This window comes from Bidens hawaiensis, unplaced genomic scaffold (genome assembly GCF_021521415.1).
Source record: "Bidens hawaiensis isolate Kalapana, Puna unplaced genomic scaffold, B.hawaiensis_p1.1 tig00038986_1, whole genome shotgun sequence".
Classification (NCBI taxonomy): domain Eukaryota; kingdom Viridiplantae; phylum Streptophyta; class Magnoliopsida; order Asterales; family Asteraceae; genus Bidens; species Bidens hawaiensis.
Window position 1 is genome coordinate 117,311 of NW_027496840.1, and position 20,467 is coordinate 137,777.

General features: G+C 35.5%; 1 protein-coding gene and 1 pseudogene across 1 annotated transcript; one reads left to right on the forward strand and one right to left on the reverse strand.

The window, feature by feature from the left end:
* Nucleotides 1-2,469: 2,469 nt before the first annotated feature.
* On the reverse strand, nucleotides 2,470-19,427 carry LOC143590745 (glyceraldehyde-3-phosphate dehydrogenase, cytosolic-like). Its single transcript, XM_077071134.1, has 13 exons — nucleotides 19,414-19,427; nucleotides 6,150-6,174; nucleotides 6,016-6,039; nucleotides 5,830-5,930; nucleotides 4,671-4,786; nucleotides 4,474-4,573; nucleotides 3,751-3,897; nucleotides 3,606-3,666; nucleotides 3,419-3,516; nucleotides 3,196-3,338; nucleotides 3,033-3,116; nucleotides 2,849-2,938; nucleotides 2,470-2,739 (listed from the first exon to the last, which is right to left on the reverse strand). The coding sequence occupies exons 2-13, from the start codon at nucleotides 6,151-6,153 to the stop codon at nucleotides 2,691-2,693; spliced, it is 1,017 nt and encodes a 338-aa protein (XP_076927249.1). The 5' UTR covers nucleotides 6,154-6,174; nucleotides 19,414-19,427; the 3' UTR covers nucleotides 2,470-2,690.
* On the forward strand, nucleotides 15,053-16,654 carry LOC143590744 (GRAS family protein RAD1 pseudogene; annotated as a pseudogene).
* Nucleotides 19,428-20,467: the final 1,040 nt, after the last annotated feature.

Consider the following 20,467-nt stretch of genomic DNA (forward strand, 5'->3'; position numbering starts at 1 on the left):
TCCCAATCGCAGTTTGTTCATGATTTGCCTCCATGTTTGCTGTTTCTTTAACTAAATTAGAAAAATCCAAATCAACAAGTAAATAAGAGCACATATTAGGAAAAAGAATGCTTAGACACGATTAAATGAACAACTTGCTGTTTCTTACTCATGATTTGCCTCCATGTTTGCTGTTTCTTTAACTAATTTTTTTCGCTACCCGATCCCGAGCTATTTCTTAGGTAATCGGCGTACGCGGCTTCTTCATCGGTCATTGGTTGAGTGTGTCCTTTATTGACCTCGTCTTCATACAAGCCCGCTTCATACTCCATTTCCCCCTCGAGTGAGCGTTGATGTTGTGCCCTATCTAAAGAGTCCAAGTAATCCTTGTAGCAAATCGACATCTCTATAGCTGGTGCAGTGAGTCGAGTCCTCCTAATCGATATAACCCCGCCAGAAACAGAAAAAGCAGACTCCGAAGCTACCGTGGAAGCTTGGACCGTTAGTAAATCTTTGGCCATGGAGGCGAGGATCGGAAACTCATCCTCCTTACCTCTCCACCAAGCCAGCAAATCAAGACTTCTAAATTCATCCGGAGTCATGTGTTTCACAAAGTTGGTACCACCATACCTTCCAAGTTCACTGCTTGGGGTGTTTACCCTTTGACGTTTACCGGCGTCTTCCCAAATCATGTAGTACATCCCCATTTCAAGGTCGGTTTGGGATTGGGATTGGGCAACAGCTCTTAACGAGTCATGAATTTGGGAAGACGACCCGTATTTTGTAAGGTAGACATCATACATGTTTGACAAGGTGGTGTTGAAAGCATTCTTTAAAGTTTGGCTATAATAGGGGTTTTGATCGTCGTTTAACCCAAGCTCATCACAAATTTTTTCTATTAAAGCTTCAACACCACCAACATTGATGCAAGGGTTTAACGCAGCAGCACATGTCAAAACAGCGGGTAGTTGTTGAAAATATTTTCTAAATTTTTCTTTCATTTTTACACCCATATCAAAATAAGGTGCACCCCTACAATCAAGTTCACTCAACTTTGTGCACATGACAGCAATTTTTGGTAAAGCAATGGGGCTTGTTGGATAGTAAACCCCGGATAAACTAGTTGTGCAAGATTTAAAAATTTGAAGGACCTCCGTAACGATCTCAATCAATAACCAGTTTCTAGGATCATATGGTGCACATTTACCCCTACTTGACAAAATTTGATGAAACGCAATTAATGATTCTTTTTGTTGGATGGCTTTCTCAAACATATTACAAGTCGAGTTCCATCTTGTTGGACAATCCCAATTTGGCCCCAACCATTGACAATTAGCTTCTACACAAAATTTTTTGTATCTTGAAAATGTTTTATTGTTGCTAAAAACATCTCGTAACATTCTTTTAAAACTGTTTCTTTGCGTTTCGATCACGTTTAACCCATCTTGCACGGCCAAGTTGATAATATGTGCAATGCATCGGCTATGAAAAAACGCTCCATCACAAATAGGTTTATACTTTAATTTTAAATGGCCAACCGCGGCCGTATTGTTGGACGCGTTATCAAACGAAATTGAAAAGATTTTATCTTCAATTTTGTATTGTCGAATGACTTTATCCAAGATTTGAAAAATATTTCTACCCGTGTGCGGGTAATCAAACAATTGAAACGCAACGGTTCGTTTCATCATTTGCCACGACTCGGGGTCAACCCAATGAGCCGTCACACAAATGTATGAGTCGGGCGAACCATGAGGTACCGACCAAACATCCGTTGTTAAGTTTACACCAGTTTGTAAGTTTGAAAAGTATGAAATTAGTTCGGATTTAGCGTTTTTCCATGCTTTAAGACAATCTCTTCTAAGGGTCGAACGACTTACGTGTTGGTAGCGTGGTTGAACATAGTTTTGCATCATCTCCGTGAATTGAGGGTTGTCGAAGTGGTTGAAAGGAAGTGTTTGTTGAATCACAAAGTTTGAAACATTCAATAACTTCATCTTGTCATCTAAAAAGATCCCTTTAGGCAAATATTTAACATGATACAAGACCCTTAAACCACCCAATTCACCCGTTCCTAATCAAGCCGGCCGGTTCTCGATCTTGCTAGCCAGTCTGGTTTAGGGATGAGTAAAATCGGTACTGGTACCGGTACCGATTTTTTGAGTTTCAGGACCGTTCCGGTACCGGTATATTCGCAATTTTCGGGACTGGGACCAGTCGTTACCGGTACAGTCCCGATCTCATCCCTAGTCTGGTTTTCAAAACGATGACAAAGCATCATAATATTTAAACACTACGGCTCATTATAAATCGCACCAGACGCTAAAACAGCAAATCAAAAAATTTATCAAATCGCAAACCAAACCGTTTGAATCTCAACTTGCTTTGAGTTAAAACCTATAACCCACCGTTTATTTTCACCCCTTCACAACCAACTTACAAATCCATTGCGAAACCAGTAAAGCTATTGACCCAACTAAGATTTATCGGTAACCACAAAGATTTTGGCGCAAACGTCTCAAAACGCAATATAGAAAACATAAAACAGAAGAGATCCACTTCAGAATACATCCCTCGGAAAACAACATAAAATCCAAGAAAAACATTTCACCAACATTTTGTTCATTCAAAACCCTTAACATAGGTAGGATCAAAACACCTTATTCGCCCTAACCCAGCAGCATCTTATTACAGACGACGTTCTGGTAAATTTACTTAGCCACAGATGCCATGTGAACAATCAGATCAACCACACGGGAACTGCATAAAAATAATAATAACAATAATAATAATAATAATAATAATAATAATAAAATACCAGTATCTTCAAAAAACCCAAAATTTATGTGGAAACAAAAAGAATAAATACCTGTAACCCCACTCGTTATCGTACCACGACACAAGCTTCACAAAGTTTTTGTTCAAAGCAATTCCAGCCTTTGCATCAAATATGCTAGACCTGTAACATCATAAGTTCTCAGGTTCTCACCATTATTCTATATACTTTATACGCAACAAACAAAACGGAAGTCAATTGTTTAAAGGAATCTTACCTGCTGTCTCCCACAAAATCGGTGGACACAAGATCCTCATCGGTGTAACCCAAGATTCCCTTCAGTTTTCCTTCAGATTCCTCTCTGTAACCCGATCCATATTTAATTATATTTATACATCAAAATGAACAAAAATAATAAATTTTAGAGATGATTTACTTACTTGATAGCAGCTTTGATTTCATCATAGGTGGCAGCCTTCTCCAACCGCACGGTAAGATCAACAACGGATACGTCGACAGTTGGGACTCGGAACGACATACCGGTCAACTTCCCGTTCAATTGTGGGAGCACTTTTCCAACAGCCTGTATTGCATAAAACCCGTTATATTTTTAAAAAATTAACATAATTGTTAAAATAATTTGAAACTTGAATTCATGAATACCTTGGCAGCACCGGTGCTGCTAGGAATGATGTTGAATGACGCAGCTCTTCCACCTCTCCAGTCCTTAGCTGACGGTCCATCAACAGTCTTCTGTGTAGCTGTATCATATATCATAAATTAATAAGAAACGACATTATCAATTTATCACGGCAATGGTCAACAATATCACGTTAATTAGAAAAAGTACCGGTGATGGAGTGCACAGTGGTCATAAGACCCTCAACAATGCCAAACCTGTCATTAATAACCTGCATCACACAAATAAAAATGGATAAACGGAATCGAATATAAGAAACAAAACATTGGATTGATAAGGATTAATGAACACGAACCTTGGCGAGAGGGGCAAGACAGTTGGTGGTACAGCTGGCATTGGAAACAATGTGGAGGTCAGGGGTGTATTCCTTCTCGTTCACACCCACAACGAACATGGGTGCATCCTTGCTAGGGGCGGAGATGACAACCTTCTTAGCACCACCCTAAACATATATGTGGAACAGTATAAGAACTTTATTTACTAAAATATAAATTAATTTATTTTGATCTCATATATCCCAACACTACAAACAGTTTAACTAATTTAAGCACACATAATTAACCAAATATTAGCTTAATTATATAGCTATTATGAGAAGTTACAAAATCAAACCATCTTCTACCCTTACTATAACACCTTAAGATGGTTATAAGCATATTGAATCAACATAATTAATCTACAACTCATCAAATAATATACATATCTATACTATAATGCATTTGAGAACGCGATTGTCTTTTTACGTTAATTTAAGAGTTTCAAAGGGCAAAATTGTCTTTTATGAATTTACCTACCTTAATTATGTGATCAAATACAAAAAAAAGTAACTAAATCGTTTAGAAATCTAATTATGTAGACAATTAACTATATTGATGTAAATTAATTTCCCGTTAAGCTAAATTCTCAATATCATTTTTATTTTATATGATTCCATATTAACTTTACTTTATAAACTTTTATTAAACCTTCAAATCTATAAATACTTCACCAGTGTCTATGTTAGTGTGTATAACACTACCTTAAGATGAGCGGCGGCTTTGTCCTTATCAGTAAAAACTCCGGTGGATTCCACAACGTACTCGGCTCCGGTGTTGCCCCACGGGATCTCTTCCGGGTTCCTTCAATGATCACAAAACACAATCATTCAACAAACACCTCCCAAATTATAAAAACATATAAAAAAATTAATAAAAGCTAAAGGTGCAAAGGATCCACCTGGAACCGAAGACCGTGACAGGTTTCTCACCGAAAAGCAGGGTTTTGTCATCCTTCACTTTAAGCTCATGGTGCTTCCACGGACCATGAACACTGTCATACTTAAACATATAAGTCTGCAACAAAAAAAATTTAATAAATTAATAATCATAGTCAAAGTCAAACTCAAAAACCCCATAAACTATCAGATCCAACGCCACGGTTACTGAAGCAATTTTAAGTAGAGGTAGGAGCGCAAACGAGCTGAGCTGCTCGAGATTGGCTCGTTAAAAAGCTCGATCGAGTCGAGCCCGAGCTCGAGCCTAAATGTAAGTTCGTTTAATAAACAAGCCCGAGCTTCACTTATCAAGCTCGAGCCGGCTCGCGATCCTAAACGAGCCTGTCATTTATATAATTTTTAAAAACATATATATTTAATAATTATTAACTAATAATATATAATGTTTTGAAAAAATAAATAAAAATAACTAAATAATATAATACAATTTTATACATAAAATTATAATAAAAAATATATAAATAATAGTTATTATATAAAAAATAATTTATAAATAGTAAACGAGCCGAGCTCGAGCTTCAAAATCTAGTCACGAGCCGAGCTCGAGCTTTGAAAATAGAGCTCGAAACGAGCCGAGCTCGAGCTCTGTGTAAGTTAAACGAGCCGAGCTCGAGCTCTGTGTAAGTTAAACGAGCCGAGCTCGGGCCGGCCCGTTTGCACCGTAGAGGTGGACAAATAAACCGGTTAATCGAACCGAAACCGAAACGGTTTGAAACCGATTGAAACCGTGGGTTCGAAACCGGTTTGTAATTTTCTCCACCAAAACCGGTTCCAAACCAGTTAACCGAACCAAAACCGGTCAAAACCCGAACCAAAACCTGATCAAGAAACCGATTTCAACCTGAACCGAAACCGATCATAAACTGGTTTTGAAATTTATTGACCAAACCGGACCAGTTTATGCACCTCTAAGTTTAAACTACTAATTAATGATTAATATTATTATAATCCGAGTCAAAAGTCGAAGTCAAAATCAGCATAAACTATCAGATCCAACGGTTACTGAAGCAATTATAAACTACTGACTAATATTCAAAACATTAAACATATAAAATAAACTAAAATAATAAAATTTAGTAAATTACGATTACAATTACAAACCATGTATTCAACAGAGATGAATGGATCATTAACAGCAACAAGTTCAACATCGTCTCTCTGCAAAGCTACTCTAGCCACCAATCGACCGATTCTTCCAAACCCTAGATATTAGGTTAAATTAAATTAAATTAAAGCAAGTGAAACTGAAGTATAAAAAGTGTAAAAAGTGTTAGATCTGGTATATACCGTTGATTCCGATCTTGATTTTGCCTGAGCAACATAAAATTAACAAATCAATTAATTAATAAATAAACAGAGTGTGTAAGATGATGATCACAGTAATAAGAAGTTAAACTAAAATGGTAGTAGAATTGGCGTACCCATGACGCTTGCAGAAGATGATAAAAGTATGTATTGGAAGTGGATGTTGAAGAAGACACACAGTGAAGAACAATGTCGAGAGGGTGAGATTTTATTGGGTTGAGTATATTATTATTATTATTATTATTATTATTATTATTATTATTATTTGGGCCCTGTGATTTGGCTCATTTAACTCTTTCTGTCTAAAAAGAAATTGTTGACATTTCAACCACGATATTTGAAATTAAACGTGTAAACAAGCTGAGCTCGTTTTGACCTACTAGAGTTCTTGCTTGCCTCGTTTGCTTTTTATTACTTAATTTATATGCGTTTTTAATCAATTTTATATATATGGGAAACTTTTATATAGGTCTAAGTTCGGCTCGAGCTCGTGCAATATCTAGGAAGAGCCAAAGCTGATTTCAAGATCCGTAATGCAGAGTATATTTAATGCATATTAGTCCAAAAAGAGAAAAACCTTGCATATACACAAAGCTCGAGCTCAGACACGATAACTAAACGAGCTTGATCAGAGGCTCTGGCTCGGCTCGAGCTCGTTTAGTATCTAGGAAGAGCCAAAGCTCATTTCTAGATCCGTATGCAGAGTAAAATTAATGCATATTAGTCCAAAAAGAGATAAACCTTAAAGATACACAACGATCAAGCTCAGACTCGATAACTAAACAAGCTTGATTAGAGGCTCGGGCTCGGCTCGGGCTAAGTAATGCAGTGTAAAATTAACACATAGAAGTCCAAAAATAGGTAAACCCTAAAAATAACAAGGCTCGATAAATAAGCGAGCTTCATTTGAGGCTTGAACTCGAAAGAGCTCGGCTTATTTTGAGCACTTTATTGATCCAAGCTCAAGTAGCTTGCGAGTGACTCGACTTGTTTGCATCTCTAGTAACCATTTCATCCCTAACGCAAACTCTGTCAAACTTTTCAGTTATATTTAGTGGTATTTAAGTCATTTTACATATAAGGATTATGTATGTAAATTTGTAACTTCATCTAATAGTTTTTGTGGTTATGAGTAAAACGACTTAAATAACCATAAACTAAATAGAAAATATTAACAGAGTAAGTGTTGAAGGCTGAAAATAGTAACAAAATTAAAACATTAGGAGTTAAATGGGCCAAACTAGAGGGACCAAAATAGTAATTTGGTTTAATAGGTGAGAAACCGGTGACCGGGAAAGCCGGTGGGTTTAGCGGGGTAGTGATCAGGTATGGTGCAGGTGCATGAGAACATTGGAAGTGTATATAGTGTGAGGTAGCTGCTGAAATCATTAGTTTGACCGATAATAAGGTGTGGTGGCTCGCGTGCATTGGATTGGATTGTGTAATGTGTATAGTGAGACAGCCACATGACATGATTGATGTTTCTAGAATAATGTGGAATGAGATAAAATCATAAAGAGCAAGTTACTAAAATAAAAAGACAATATGGAAGAAACAATTTGCATATTATGTGTTAGTAATTTACTGTTAGGCTATGCGTAGTGGAGGGGCTATAAATTGGGGCGTTTTACGTCGTGTGGCGCCCAGTCAGCAAGGGATGGGAATTTATTTTTGGGGTGTAATGGTGTAGGGGCTACAATAGTAATATAATAATAATGTATATGTATATGTATATGTATATGTATATATAACACACACACATACTAATATAATAATAATATAATCAAAGTTAAGCAAGGCGACATGCAGAACTCACCCAACCCACAAATCGCCCACAATTCGCCCACAGAGCGGTGTTCGCGCCCCAAATCGCCCAAATTCGCCCATTCCTTTCGTCCACTACAGATGGCCTTATATACTTCTTTTTATAGTTAAGTTAAAGCATTCCAAGCCCACTCTATCCCATGGCGGAGTCATGAATTTTTTTCTATGGGTCCAGAAGTTTTCGGTGCTTGATATTTTCTGGCGTTAAAGTTTTCGAACTCGTATGGGTAAGGTCGGCCATTTATTCAAATAAACCATAACAAAGTACATCGACTTTGTTTTCGGGCCCGGACTGGCGAAGAAGGAGGCGATTTACTGACATGATCGACATAAAAGAAATTGATTGGTCATTGTTTTCGGGGGTTTTTTTAATTGGATTGGGCTTATTAATTCATATTAATGCCTTTGGACTTTTGTATAATCTATATATCATATATTGGTTATTAACTTATTATTGGTCCATTTATAATGTTTTTTTACTAATTTTTATAGTTTTTTCTTTATGGGTTCGGAAATTTTTTAAATGATGTTGGGTTCGCTCATAAAAAAAATTGTGTTCGCTCGTTAAATCGTATCTGTATGCTATATATTAAACCGAATATTGATCGGGTTCGCCCGAACCCGATGATGTATATGTGCCTCCGCCACTGACTCTATCTGTATGTATATAATTGTATTAAAAATCACTATCGTTATTCTCATGTTCAATTAAATAATATTTTTTATAGTTTTATTATTGTTTTTTTCTCCTGTATTCATAACCACTTTCAGAAAATATTTAAAATTATACGATGTGAATAGTGTAACCCCAAATTTAACTTTCACATAATACATTTTTTTCTCTCATCTACTCATAACCACTCATAATCAGACTATATATTTTACAAAACTCACTCAATTATATATACAGGGAACGGACTGAGAATGCTCTTAGGTAATGTATATGAAGTTATGTTTAAACTTTCATTTTAGCAATGTTTAGAACTGCCCTTAATACCCGAGTGAGCCTTACATAAACGAGATGTCAATCGTTCATACTTATTTTGACGTTCCAGACCTGACTCACCTAGAAACAGCATTTAAGAGGATACCAACCACTATGGGAAAATCTCATTATTCAAATTTCAAACCTAAGACCTCAAGAACCTCAAACCTTAACCATTACCTCATGTCTTTGATTAGAAGAACAATTGCTTTAAACTTGTATTTAAGTCATACATTTTTTTTTAATTAAAAGTGAGTAGGGTGTTGTTAGTAATATAGTCTTAGATACGAAACCAATAGAAAAGTCTTTAGATTATGATTAAGAGCACTCTCATCTCATTCCCCATCATTATCCTTATAATTACACTAAAAACACACTACATTTCTCTCTCATGTTCAATTAAATAATATTTTTTATACCTTTATCATTACAGTTTTCTTTCCCATCTACTCACAACCAATCTAACAAATATTAAAAAATAAACAGGGGCAAACAATGTTCCCCAAATTTACAGAAAATCACTACATTTTTATCTTTTACACTCACAACCACTCAAAACCTCACCCTATAATTTACATACTCTTCTCACATAAATTTAAAGGTTAGAATGTGAATGCTCTAAATCATAGTGGAAATTCATTCTATTCTTTTGTTGGTACTTGATTCTTCATGATTATTGTATTTATCTGAACTTTATTTTCTCACATCTTGATATTGATAATTGCTTATTTCTAAAGTCATGCCTTGGATTTGGATGACTTAGTGACAACGTTACCAAAGAGGACCTTTGAACAAGAAGACTTCGAATTATACAAACTTTGTCTTTTATGCTTTGAAATAAGTTTTTATTTTTTTTATAAAGAGTGATAAATCACATATAGATGAACGGCTTAGTTTTATTTGGTTTCTTGTATTAGGTTAAGTACTTAAATGTTTAACACAACATTCATTTTCCTATTTTTATTAATGTGTGTGCATATGAATGTTACTAGAAATTTTTTGCAAAAATGGATGTATGTTTGGGCTCAACTGAGCCAACTCATAACTCAATTAAATCCTTAGACCGTCTGTAATCATAACTTTCCACCTCTAGGTGTTATGCGTCATATGGCGCTCAGTCAAAGTTATGTTTTTTTGCGAAAAGAGGGTGTAGTCATAACTTTCCACCCCTAGACGTTATGCTCCACGTGGCACCCATACGACCGTTGGGAGGGTTAAAAAATGTTTTTTTTCCATTTTTTAATTCTGAGCCTACATGCGTTATCCACAAAACGCTAAAAAAAATTTAAAACCCATAGCCGGGGGGGGGGGGGGGGGGATGCTCCCGGCATTATGAGCTATAACGCCCGCCATAACTTGCCACTACGGGTGGTCTTATAAAAAAAATACACACTCAGCGTTAGACGTGCATAAATCGGGTTTTTTCTAATACCCGGGTTCGGGTATGAACCGGTTTTGGGTATGATCGGGTATTGAGAGAAATCAGGTAGGGTATTGAGGAGAAAAACTCAACCCTATGTACCCGGGTAGGGTATGATCGGGTTCGGGTATTGGAACCGAGTACGACCGGGTATTAATACCCGGTTTTGAATTTGTAATTTTTTTTATATATTTTTTAATTTGTTTAAATTTTATATTTGTTTTGTAATTTATAAAAATAATTAAACTATATTACAAAACCATAAATCCACTTAATTACAAATTATTTACTTAGTAATATGCATTTTGCAAAAACTTAAACATAAAAGTTGTGAAGTAAATATATAAATATACTATAAAAGCTCATGTATTATTTCGGGTATTAGAAAATTGGTATCAGGTATAACCGGGTATCGGGTATTGGGTATGACCGGGTCCGGGTATTTACGGGTATAAATCGGGTACGGTTCCGGGTACGGGTATTGACCTCAAAATGCATACCCTATTCATACCTTACGGGCAGGGTCGGTTCCGGTTTCGGGTATAGAATACCCGGGTATAAAAAAAACCGGTTCCGGGTATTTTTTTCGGGTCCGGTTCCGGGTACGGGTTTTTTGTGCACCTCTACTCAGCGTATTTATTGCAGATTGGGCCGCCATATTCCCCTGAAAAAGTAAAAAGCCCATCTTGTTGATTCATTATTTTCCGATTTTTCCCCACAGCACTTGGTAATTGGGCTTTTAGACCCGTTATACTTGGACGTCCCTAAAACTTGTTGATTTAAGACTTTAAGTCATGCCCTCATGCCATTTAAGGCAATTTCCAAAGGGTCCCGCTAGGGACACCCTACACCCATGCCTCGTATAGGGCTATACGGGGCATATACGACCCATATAGCCCTATACACCGAGGGGGTGTATTGGTGGGTTTTTTTTAAGTAAAAATGAGTGGTGTCCCTAGAAAACCCCTTTCGAAATTTGATTATATGCACGCATCTTTTGTGGTCTTAATAAAATAACTCCTAAGTTAACTGTCACAAGTTATATTAGATTATCATAAAAAATAACGAGGATGATTCATAGTATGCTTTACAATATACAATTTAACTTTTCAAGCTGTTCAAACACATCCTTAAAAGATTCACTGTAACTTGCTTGTGCTATACAACGTTAAAAATCAGAGTTAATTTAACTGCGCCAACGAGCAAGCTTTTTTGCATCCCAAGCCAACGTTAGGCGAGATTCAAGCTACAAACTATCTGGATGGTCCTAGTGAGAAACATCTATTTTAAAAACTGAAAAAAATATATAAAAAAGTTTTAACTAATATCATAACTGATTTGCTCTTGTTTATGTAAACAGTAAAAAATACTATAAAACTTTTATATAATGAATTAAAATTAAATCTTGTCATGTAATAATGCTATCATATTTATTTTAACGTTCATCTCCAATTTGAAATTTAAAGTTCCTGTAAAACTTGTATCATCTAAGTTGAAATAGACTAAAAAGACCTTTACCCATAAGGCCTGCTATTGTTTGAATGTATTGTAAATAATAAAAATTGTGCCAAGTGTTGAACTTCGAAAAAACTAAAGAGGGCAAAGTAAATCTACATAATGGTGGTCCAAAAGGGTACTAAAGTAAATCACATGCACAGCAAGGGCACTTAGTTTATTAATTCACAATGACTATATAGAAGGTCCATTCAATGGTTGTTTTCATGCACACACACACAAATTTTTATCTTTTTTGACAAACATATTTTAGTGCTTGTTTTGTATTGCAGAAATATGGTTTCAAAGGTAAAGAAAAGTCAAAATGATCAAAGACAAGCAGTAATGCAATGCAACAAAAGCAACACACCAGAGTTCAAACGAAGCGCGTTTTGTTTTAAAGATGATGGTGTTTCCTCGGCTATATTGTTGCTTGCGTGCATCATATGTCGACCCTCTGTGTATCAATAGTTTTAAATTTAATATGTTATGTTATTTGGTTATTTTCTCGTTAGCTTTAATCGTGTGTCACCCGTCTTCCTAACTATGGTCCAATGGTTTCAAATTCATAGTCTACAATCTACATTGTTGGAATACCTTAACAATGTCAATATACAATTGTAGGTGAGATATTTTCACATGACTAATTAACATTCAATTCAGTATTAGATTTTTCGAATGAAAGCCTTTGTACAAATTTGATCATCTTATTAAATAAAAACCGTCAAAAAATAGCTGCTCGTGAAAACCTATTTTGAAACAGAAACACGCAGGCAGGTTATAAAACTTATGGCCTTTATCGAGTTTCTTAATGTTAAAAATCATCACTAATGATTTAACCTAAAACCGTCAAATGTGGACCATATAAACCCTACCAAGAATTGTTCAAATTGGTTAAGATATGGTCATGTGACTCAAACTGTGCATGAGCACCAAAATATGTAATGGTAGTTTACTTATGATCATAGACTGATATAAAAACTTTGCAAGAATAAGATAATCAAGAGTGTAACAATTGAAACTCAGGGACCCAAACCGTAATATGCACATACCACATGAACTATCCATGTAATTCTAACTATTAGTCAAGTTGAAGACCTAGGTGACAACAATGTATTTAATCTTTGTTAGATAATAAAAAACCTAGACCAATGGTTGCAGCCGATATCGCCTAAAGATTCAAAACATGTTTGCATGCTGCATAGTGAGAAACATTTAGCGACGTTTTATATGATTCTACGAATTATATCAAACTTTTTGCTTCTTAAATTGACATGTTAAGCCATATTTTAAACACAAATTCTAAGCAATAAGCATGCAAACAAATAGGTTGTTTGTCAAGATATATTGTTTAACCAAATGGTTATTAGAATATTCCTGATACATTGCTAACAACGAAATAATTATAATTTATACATAAAAAACCATGAAAACAAATTAGATGTCATCACTCTAATAGTGACAGAATGATAAATAATATCGGCTTAATTCTTGAAAAAAGAATATGTTAATTAAAGCAAAGGGATCTCATTATTATTACCTCTACGGGGTTTTTGCGTTCTTTCTCAGAGGTTTAGACCGAGTCCACCGAACACAAATATAGATACAGGCCAAGCAGAAAGCACCTGAAAATATGCATCATTCTTGTTAACATAGAACCCGATGAATAACTAAGCCTTTTGTTAATAAGCATTTGGTCAGTTCATACCTAACGGCAATAAACCGAAAATTAGGGATCACAAGAGTTTTTATTTCATCAGTGTTTTTTGGCTTTCATTAATTGATTTATGTGTTATATGCCAATCACATTAAAGCTGTAACACCCTGTTTTTATAATACTTTTGAACTAATGGAAGGAGTTAACAATGTTCAGTCCAAACATTTTGGAGAATATTTTCTAATTTTGCTTAACTGTTTTACTCGATAATTTAAGTAATAACATGATGGAAATTAAGGTCTAAACATGCCTTAAGTAAATTATTCAGTTCTTATAATAAGGCTTGATGATTTTTGGGCATGATTCTTAGACAATTTTTTTGGAATTCTAGTCATTAAAAGGTCAAACCACTTCTATAACAAAGATCTATGCAACCATAGTTATTAAAAGCCCTCGCTTCTTGCGCCTAGGCCCATTTTTTAGGCGAGGCTCAATAAATGCGCTTCTAGTTCCTAGGCGAGCGCTTCAGCATTGTCTATGCCAAGAACATGAGAAGATAAAAGCCGAGCAAAAGAAACGCAAGGAGTGCTATTAAAACTTAGATCTAGTAGAGGTCAAACGCTTTATATTGATACATTCTGTTATTTAAGTTCTGGAATTACATTTGAATCTTGACTATTTTAGAACTATTGGTACTAATTAGATGGTATTAAATGTTATATAATAGATTTTGTTTATTTAATTTGAAGAATAGTATTATTTTTCATATACGTAATTTATTTAATTTTTTATTCAAGGGCGCTTTTTTTTCTTCAGGCCCTCGTTTTTTTGGGCCTTGCACCTAGGCCCTAAGCAAGGCCTATGCGCCTTGAGTGCACCTAGCGCATTTGATAACTATGCATGCAACTATACAGCCTGCTGTTTTTGTTAACAAATCAAAACTAAATAAACAATTTCAAACACTAAGAAATTACATATGGATGAAATTAAGAAAGCTGACCTTTTATTTCCTTTTTGCACAATTGCACAAAAGAAGCACATCCTGCTCATTAAGCATTGTATAACAAAATATAGAAGTGAACTTTTGAAATCCACAAAGTATAGAGCTATGTGACTAAAAATAGTATTATGTTCTCAATAATCGATAATTAATACTATAATAAAAATGAGTTCCTATTGGAAACTTAAAAAAAGTCTACATCAGACGATAGTCCTAAACACAGCTGTTTATGATTTAAACGGTTATGTGGCTACTTGGCAGAAATTTAATCCTAACCAAAAGAAGTTGAATTCTACCAAAAACATAACTGTCAATCACAGGGGACCTCAAAGGTACATCAAATGTATCTACTGTCATTAACGTTATAACGTACCAAGCTACCAATAAAGTGGGAAAATGCTGATCCTAGTTTAAACCTTAAAAACACTTTCGGGTCCCGTAACAGTATTCCCTATAGGAAAACAACACTAGATATTAAACTTTATCAATATATTATTTGAAACCTAGGAAACAGAAAATGGACAAATCATCATAGATATAGAAACCTAGGAAACAAGAACAATGTCATTACTATTTACTTCTCTACTTGTATAATGTTCTATATAAGCATCTTTCACCTGGTTTATAATAATAAAAAAGCTCGAAATGAGTCCACGTGTCTTCACACATCCACTTTATAGGAACCAAAGATGGAATCATCTGAAAGCAGGTGTCGATGGAGTTGACACGAGATTTAAACTTTGTGGTACAAAGCGAAAGGTAGATGGATCTTTTCATACGGGTAGTCCTACATTATTGGAAGATCCGATGTATGTTCATGATGAATATCTTTCTATATCTCCATTTTACCACCAATATTATTCTAACGGTCACTTTGGTCAGAAAAAGATAAAACGAACGTTTAGCATGCCACACGCTAGTGAAAAAAGTTTGTTAGACGGAGTAGATGTCACCATCCGTCGTACTAGCAGTACCAACAGTTTGCCCAAGCTTCGGTTTCGGGACCACATATGGACTTACACCCAAAGGTACTTAGCTGCGGAAGCCATTGAAGACGCAGTATTGGAAACCGGGCCCACAAAACACGAGGGAAATGTGGATGGGAATCATGGGATGCATCTTGTTCAGTCATTAATCTCGTGTGCTGAAGCCGTTGCGTGTCGTGATAAAGCGCATGCTTCGAAGTTATTAGTCGAGCTTCGAGCCAACGCACTTGTTTTCGGTTCGTCGTTTCAGAGAGTGGCGTCGTGTTTTATGCAGGCACTTACAGACCGACTAGCTTTAGTGCAACCACTTGGGGCGGTCGGGTTGGTGACCCCACCACCGAACTTAAACGCCATTGGGTCGGAGAAAAAGGAAGAGGCTTTACGACTCGTTTATGAAGTTTGTCCTTATATACAGTTCGGTCATTTTGTAGCCAACTTAGCGATAATGGAAGCCTTTGAGGGAGAGAACTTTGTTCACGTTGTTGACCTTGGGATGACACTCGGTTTGCCACATGGACGCCAGTGGCGTGGGTTGTTAGAGAGGCTGGCTAACCATCAAGACCGGTCGTTACGCCGCATCAGGATCACTGCGGTTGGACCATGTGTTAACCGGTTCCAAGTCATTGGAGATGAGCTGGAGGCTTATGCACAGGAACTTGGCATAAATTTGGAGTTTTCGTATGTGGAAAGTAGCTTGGAAACACTAAAGCCCGAAGACATTAAAACTTACGAAAACGAAGTTTTGGTAGTAAACAGCATTCTCCAACTTCACTGTGTGGTGAAAGAGAGCCGTGGTGCTCTAAACTCGGTTCTTAAAATAATCCACGAATTGTCCCCAAAAGTTTTAGTTCTTGTTGAGCAGGACTCAAGCCATAACGGGCCGTTTTTCCTTGGCAGGTTTATGGAAGCGTTGCATTATTACTCAGCCATATTTGATGCCCTTGATGCAATGCTGCCCAAATACGACACTAGAAGAGCAAAAGTTGAACAATTTTACTTTGCAGAAGAAATCAAGAATATTGTCAGTTGTGAGGGGCCTAACAGAGTGGAAAGGCACGAGAGGGTGGACCAATGGCGGAGGAGAATGAGCCGAGCGGGGTTTCAGGCTGCACCGGTTAAGTTGGTGGCTCAGGCGAAGCAATGGCTGGCTAAGATCAAGATTTGTGAAGGCTATACGATTGTGGAAGAAAAGAGTTCATTGGTTCTTGGATGGAAATCGAAGCCCATTGTGGCTGCATCTTGCTGGAAATGTTAAGCAAGATATAATATCTTTCCCTGTTTGAATCTCTCATCCAATAAAACAGTACAACTGATCAACCGCCAGCTTGCGGGAGAGTATAGGGAATGATTACCGATAAATAAAGATTCTAAGTGTGTGTGCATCCTGAATTAAAAAAGACAGAAAACCGAGCGTAAACCTGTTCTATGGAAGTATGATCATGAACAGATGAAATAAACTAGTTATTGATTTGGTGTGTACATGTTCTGTACTGACTGGCATTCTTTTAGAACTTAATAAGATAAATTCAGGTAATTGCTATTTACTATTTAGCATCTAAAAGACAATAAGCGGTTCCTACATTAATGAAGCGGTAACTTACATACTGGTATACTTCATTATAACATGGACATAATTACGCAATTCTTAATCAGATGATTCATATGTAGGGCTTAAACTGTAAGTACAAAGAATCAGGTGGCATAAAACAAAGATTATTATCATTTTTGTGATTATAATTGTAACGCTATATATTTATGTAAAAAAGATAATAGAAAATGTTTGCCGGTCAACATGGTCCAACGAGATGCATTTCAATCTGAGATGAAAATTGAAAGATGACCCGTTTCAACTCTAACACATAATAAATAACTGGAATTTTATAGCATTACATGGTAAAAAATTTGGATTTTCTTTAATAAAACAACACTATGACTCAAATCCGCCATAATCACAATCACAATAACAATTAAGAGCTATACTTATAAAGTCAAATTCAGATTCATACTTCAAACAGGCGGTGATGGATCAACTATACATCCCTCTTGGAGTTCATGATCATGAGAACGCGACAAACTTGCAGAAGAGCCATAATCCTCTACTTCCATTGCACTATCATCGCACGAAATTATCTTGTTGTTTCTAGAAGCCTTGTATTTTGAAAACATGTACAAAACAGATAGGTTTCCACGCGATTCTTCTTTTGAAATGATCATAGATTGACTATCACCCAAGCTAGAAAAAGAGCCCGTGGAAGCACAATGTTCAGCAGCATTCACTGTCATTGATGCTTCATTAGATGAAACAGTAGACACTGATGGACTCGTGCTCGTTATTGTAGATTCCTCCAAAATTGGAGGAAGGTTAAGTTGAGAACCTTGATGTAGCTTCAGTAGTGTCTTCTCTGCATAACAAAATTGACATAAACTTATAAACAAGTCACACATTGAAGAAACCGATAATAAAACTAATCATATAACTTATAAATAAGATTTTAAGTTTTAACTACTCTTTTAATTTATAAACACTCTTGAAAAACAACTTTTTTTCAAATCCCAGCCAGCAATTGGCATCGTTGTATCATTGTTCACTTAATAGCAAAACACACAAAGATCATAATCATACATATTTCAGAATAAATTCAAGAACTTTATACAATAGTAATATGCAACAACTTATTCATGAGTCAGAATTCAGTATATGTGTGTGTGTGTGTGTAGTTTTACACTCTTAGGCTGATCGTTGTGGGTTAACGGTGGTGGTGTCAAAAGTCTGAGTCAGCAACAGTTTTGCAGGTAAAGGGGCGCCAAACACCAGTCCGACGTGGTAAGTGGTGTCACAGAAAATGTGCCAGGAAATCCACAACGAACGGCCTTAGAATTGATTACCAAGTCACAGAAAATGTGTCAGGAAATGTTTTTCCGATTATTTATTTCATGTATATGCAAACTCAAGATCTGATCAAGCTTACCCAGCTGAATATGAATAAAAATTACAAAAACAATTGCATTACAATGACTCTAATACCTAGATGCATGCAAGCAAAGCCACTCGTGAGCTACTCCAAATCAAATGATAAAAAGCTCAAAACAAACTAAGCCATTTCAAGCTTGAGCCGAACCAGAGCCTGAAATGAAGCTCGTTTGGTTATCAAACCCGAGCTCAAGCCTTGTAAGGGAAGAAGCTCGTTTAGGGTCGTCGAGCTTTAACAAGTCTTGTGTAATATTAAGTTTTATCTGTTTCTATGCAGTCAATCTCGGTGATATTGACCGATATAACACTGATATTCCCGATATCAGTGTTTTAAGTCTTAATTTTCGATTTTTAGTGTTTAATGTTGGTGTTTCGACTCTTAATCAGTTCCTACATGCTACAATTGTTACTGTTTTGCAAGTTGCAAAAGGATAATTTGTTGATAGTAGGAGAACATACTGAATTGTTAGTGTTAAAGTGCATATATATAAATTCTGCATGATATTAAAATTACCAATATCTCGCCACAATAACCGATATCTCAAATATCGGTCCTCTAAACGATATCCGCTATTTTTCCGCATTAACTGCTTAGATCTATTTTGAACTTGTATGTACTAATTTCACACTGCATGAACAACCTCTGCGTTGGCCCGTTTAAGGTAAGGTACTACATGAGTTGAAGCCAAGCCTAAACTTGTTTAACAAGAGAGCTCAAAGCGATCCAAACTCGAGCTTGAGCTCTCATAAGTTAAAATCTAAATTACCTTAGCTGGCATTAGACTTGAGATGTGAAATGTAGTAGTTTTGAGACGGTAATTTAGATTATGTGTAACAGAAGAATTATAACAAACATCAATATCAACAGGTCATAAAGTTGAATCTAAATATATATATATATATATATAACTCACAAAATATCTAAATTATTTCACAGATGTTAACCTGTTCCTGATTTAAGATTTTATTATCAAACCTAAAAGAATAAAACGAGATGCAAGAGAGAGCCGATTCGATAAATTAACATCATCATCATCATCATCAAAATAATAATAATAATAAGAGGAAAAAAAGTACCGTAGATTGAAAGAGAATCGTCTTTGAGAAGCTTGGAAGGTGTTCTCTCCATCTCTAGAACCTCCAGAGAGCTCAATGAGCATGTCCGTACTCTCCCTAACATCCTCTCTCTCTCTCTCTTCCTCTCTGTGCGATAGATGAAGATGGAGGATTGGCGGTAATCGGAATATAAATTTGGTAGCGGGAAAACTCGATGATGATTTTGATTTTATTTTATTCAGTTTCCGCCCGCTAGGGCTAATGTTTTCGGTTTTCCCTCTTTCTTGATTGATTGATTCTTATTATTTATTTATTTTCTAGCTTTTATCCTCGTATTACATGGTCATTGTACTTTATTCGTTTCTAATATTTAAATATTTTTTATTTAAATTTTATTTATTGTAAGAAAGTTAATAATATACTTAAAATTTGATGATTAAATGATTTCACATATAAATGAGATGTTATAACCCACTAACCCGGTATAAAAGCTATATGAGTTTGGTGAGACCCATGATCCATTTATTTTTTACTATAAAACTGTTTCTTAATTTAAAATAATATTTTTTTAAAAAAAATTGAATATTAATTTTTAGTATATTCCTATTTTATAGTATTTCCATATCAAATATTATATGAGATTAGTTTTTAATTTAATGAAATGTTATAGCTCGTTTAAGTGTAATTTATGTTTGGTGAAACTTATACAGGTGAATTCGGGTCAAATGCATGAAAAGTCTTCATTTACAAATAAAACAGCATGGTGGCTTAAGAAAATGTAACGAGCAATCAGACAGTTTTAAAGTTTCATTTATATATATTTAATATTTATTTATTTATTTTAAGTGGATTTCTTGCTTTACAATTAAGGTCCATAAACTATTTCTTAATTTGCAAGAACGCCTCGATGGGAGATATTTCATTTTATACATGACCAAATTTTAAGTAGATAACTATATAAACGTACCTGTATTTTTCTTCAAGTCAGATACGTAAGGAAGTTATGAAGCCGTGTGTACCAAACTTTTTAAAACTAATTAT

Excerpts from the sequence above, each read along its gene's own strand:
- LOC143590745 (XM_077071134.1), bottom strand. Across the intron at positions 3,517-3,605 it reads CACTGTGCACTCCATCACCG|CTACACAGAAGACTGTTGAT; the intron begins GTACTTTTTCTA and ends TATATGATACAG. Across the intron at positions 3,117-3,195 it reads GAAATCAAAGCTGCTATCAA|AGAGGAATCTGAAGGAAAAC; the intron begins GTAAGTAAATCA and ends ATCGGGTTACAG.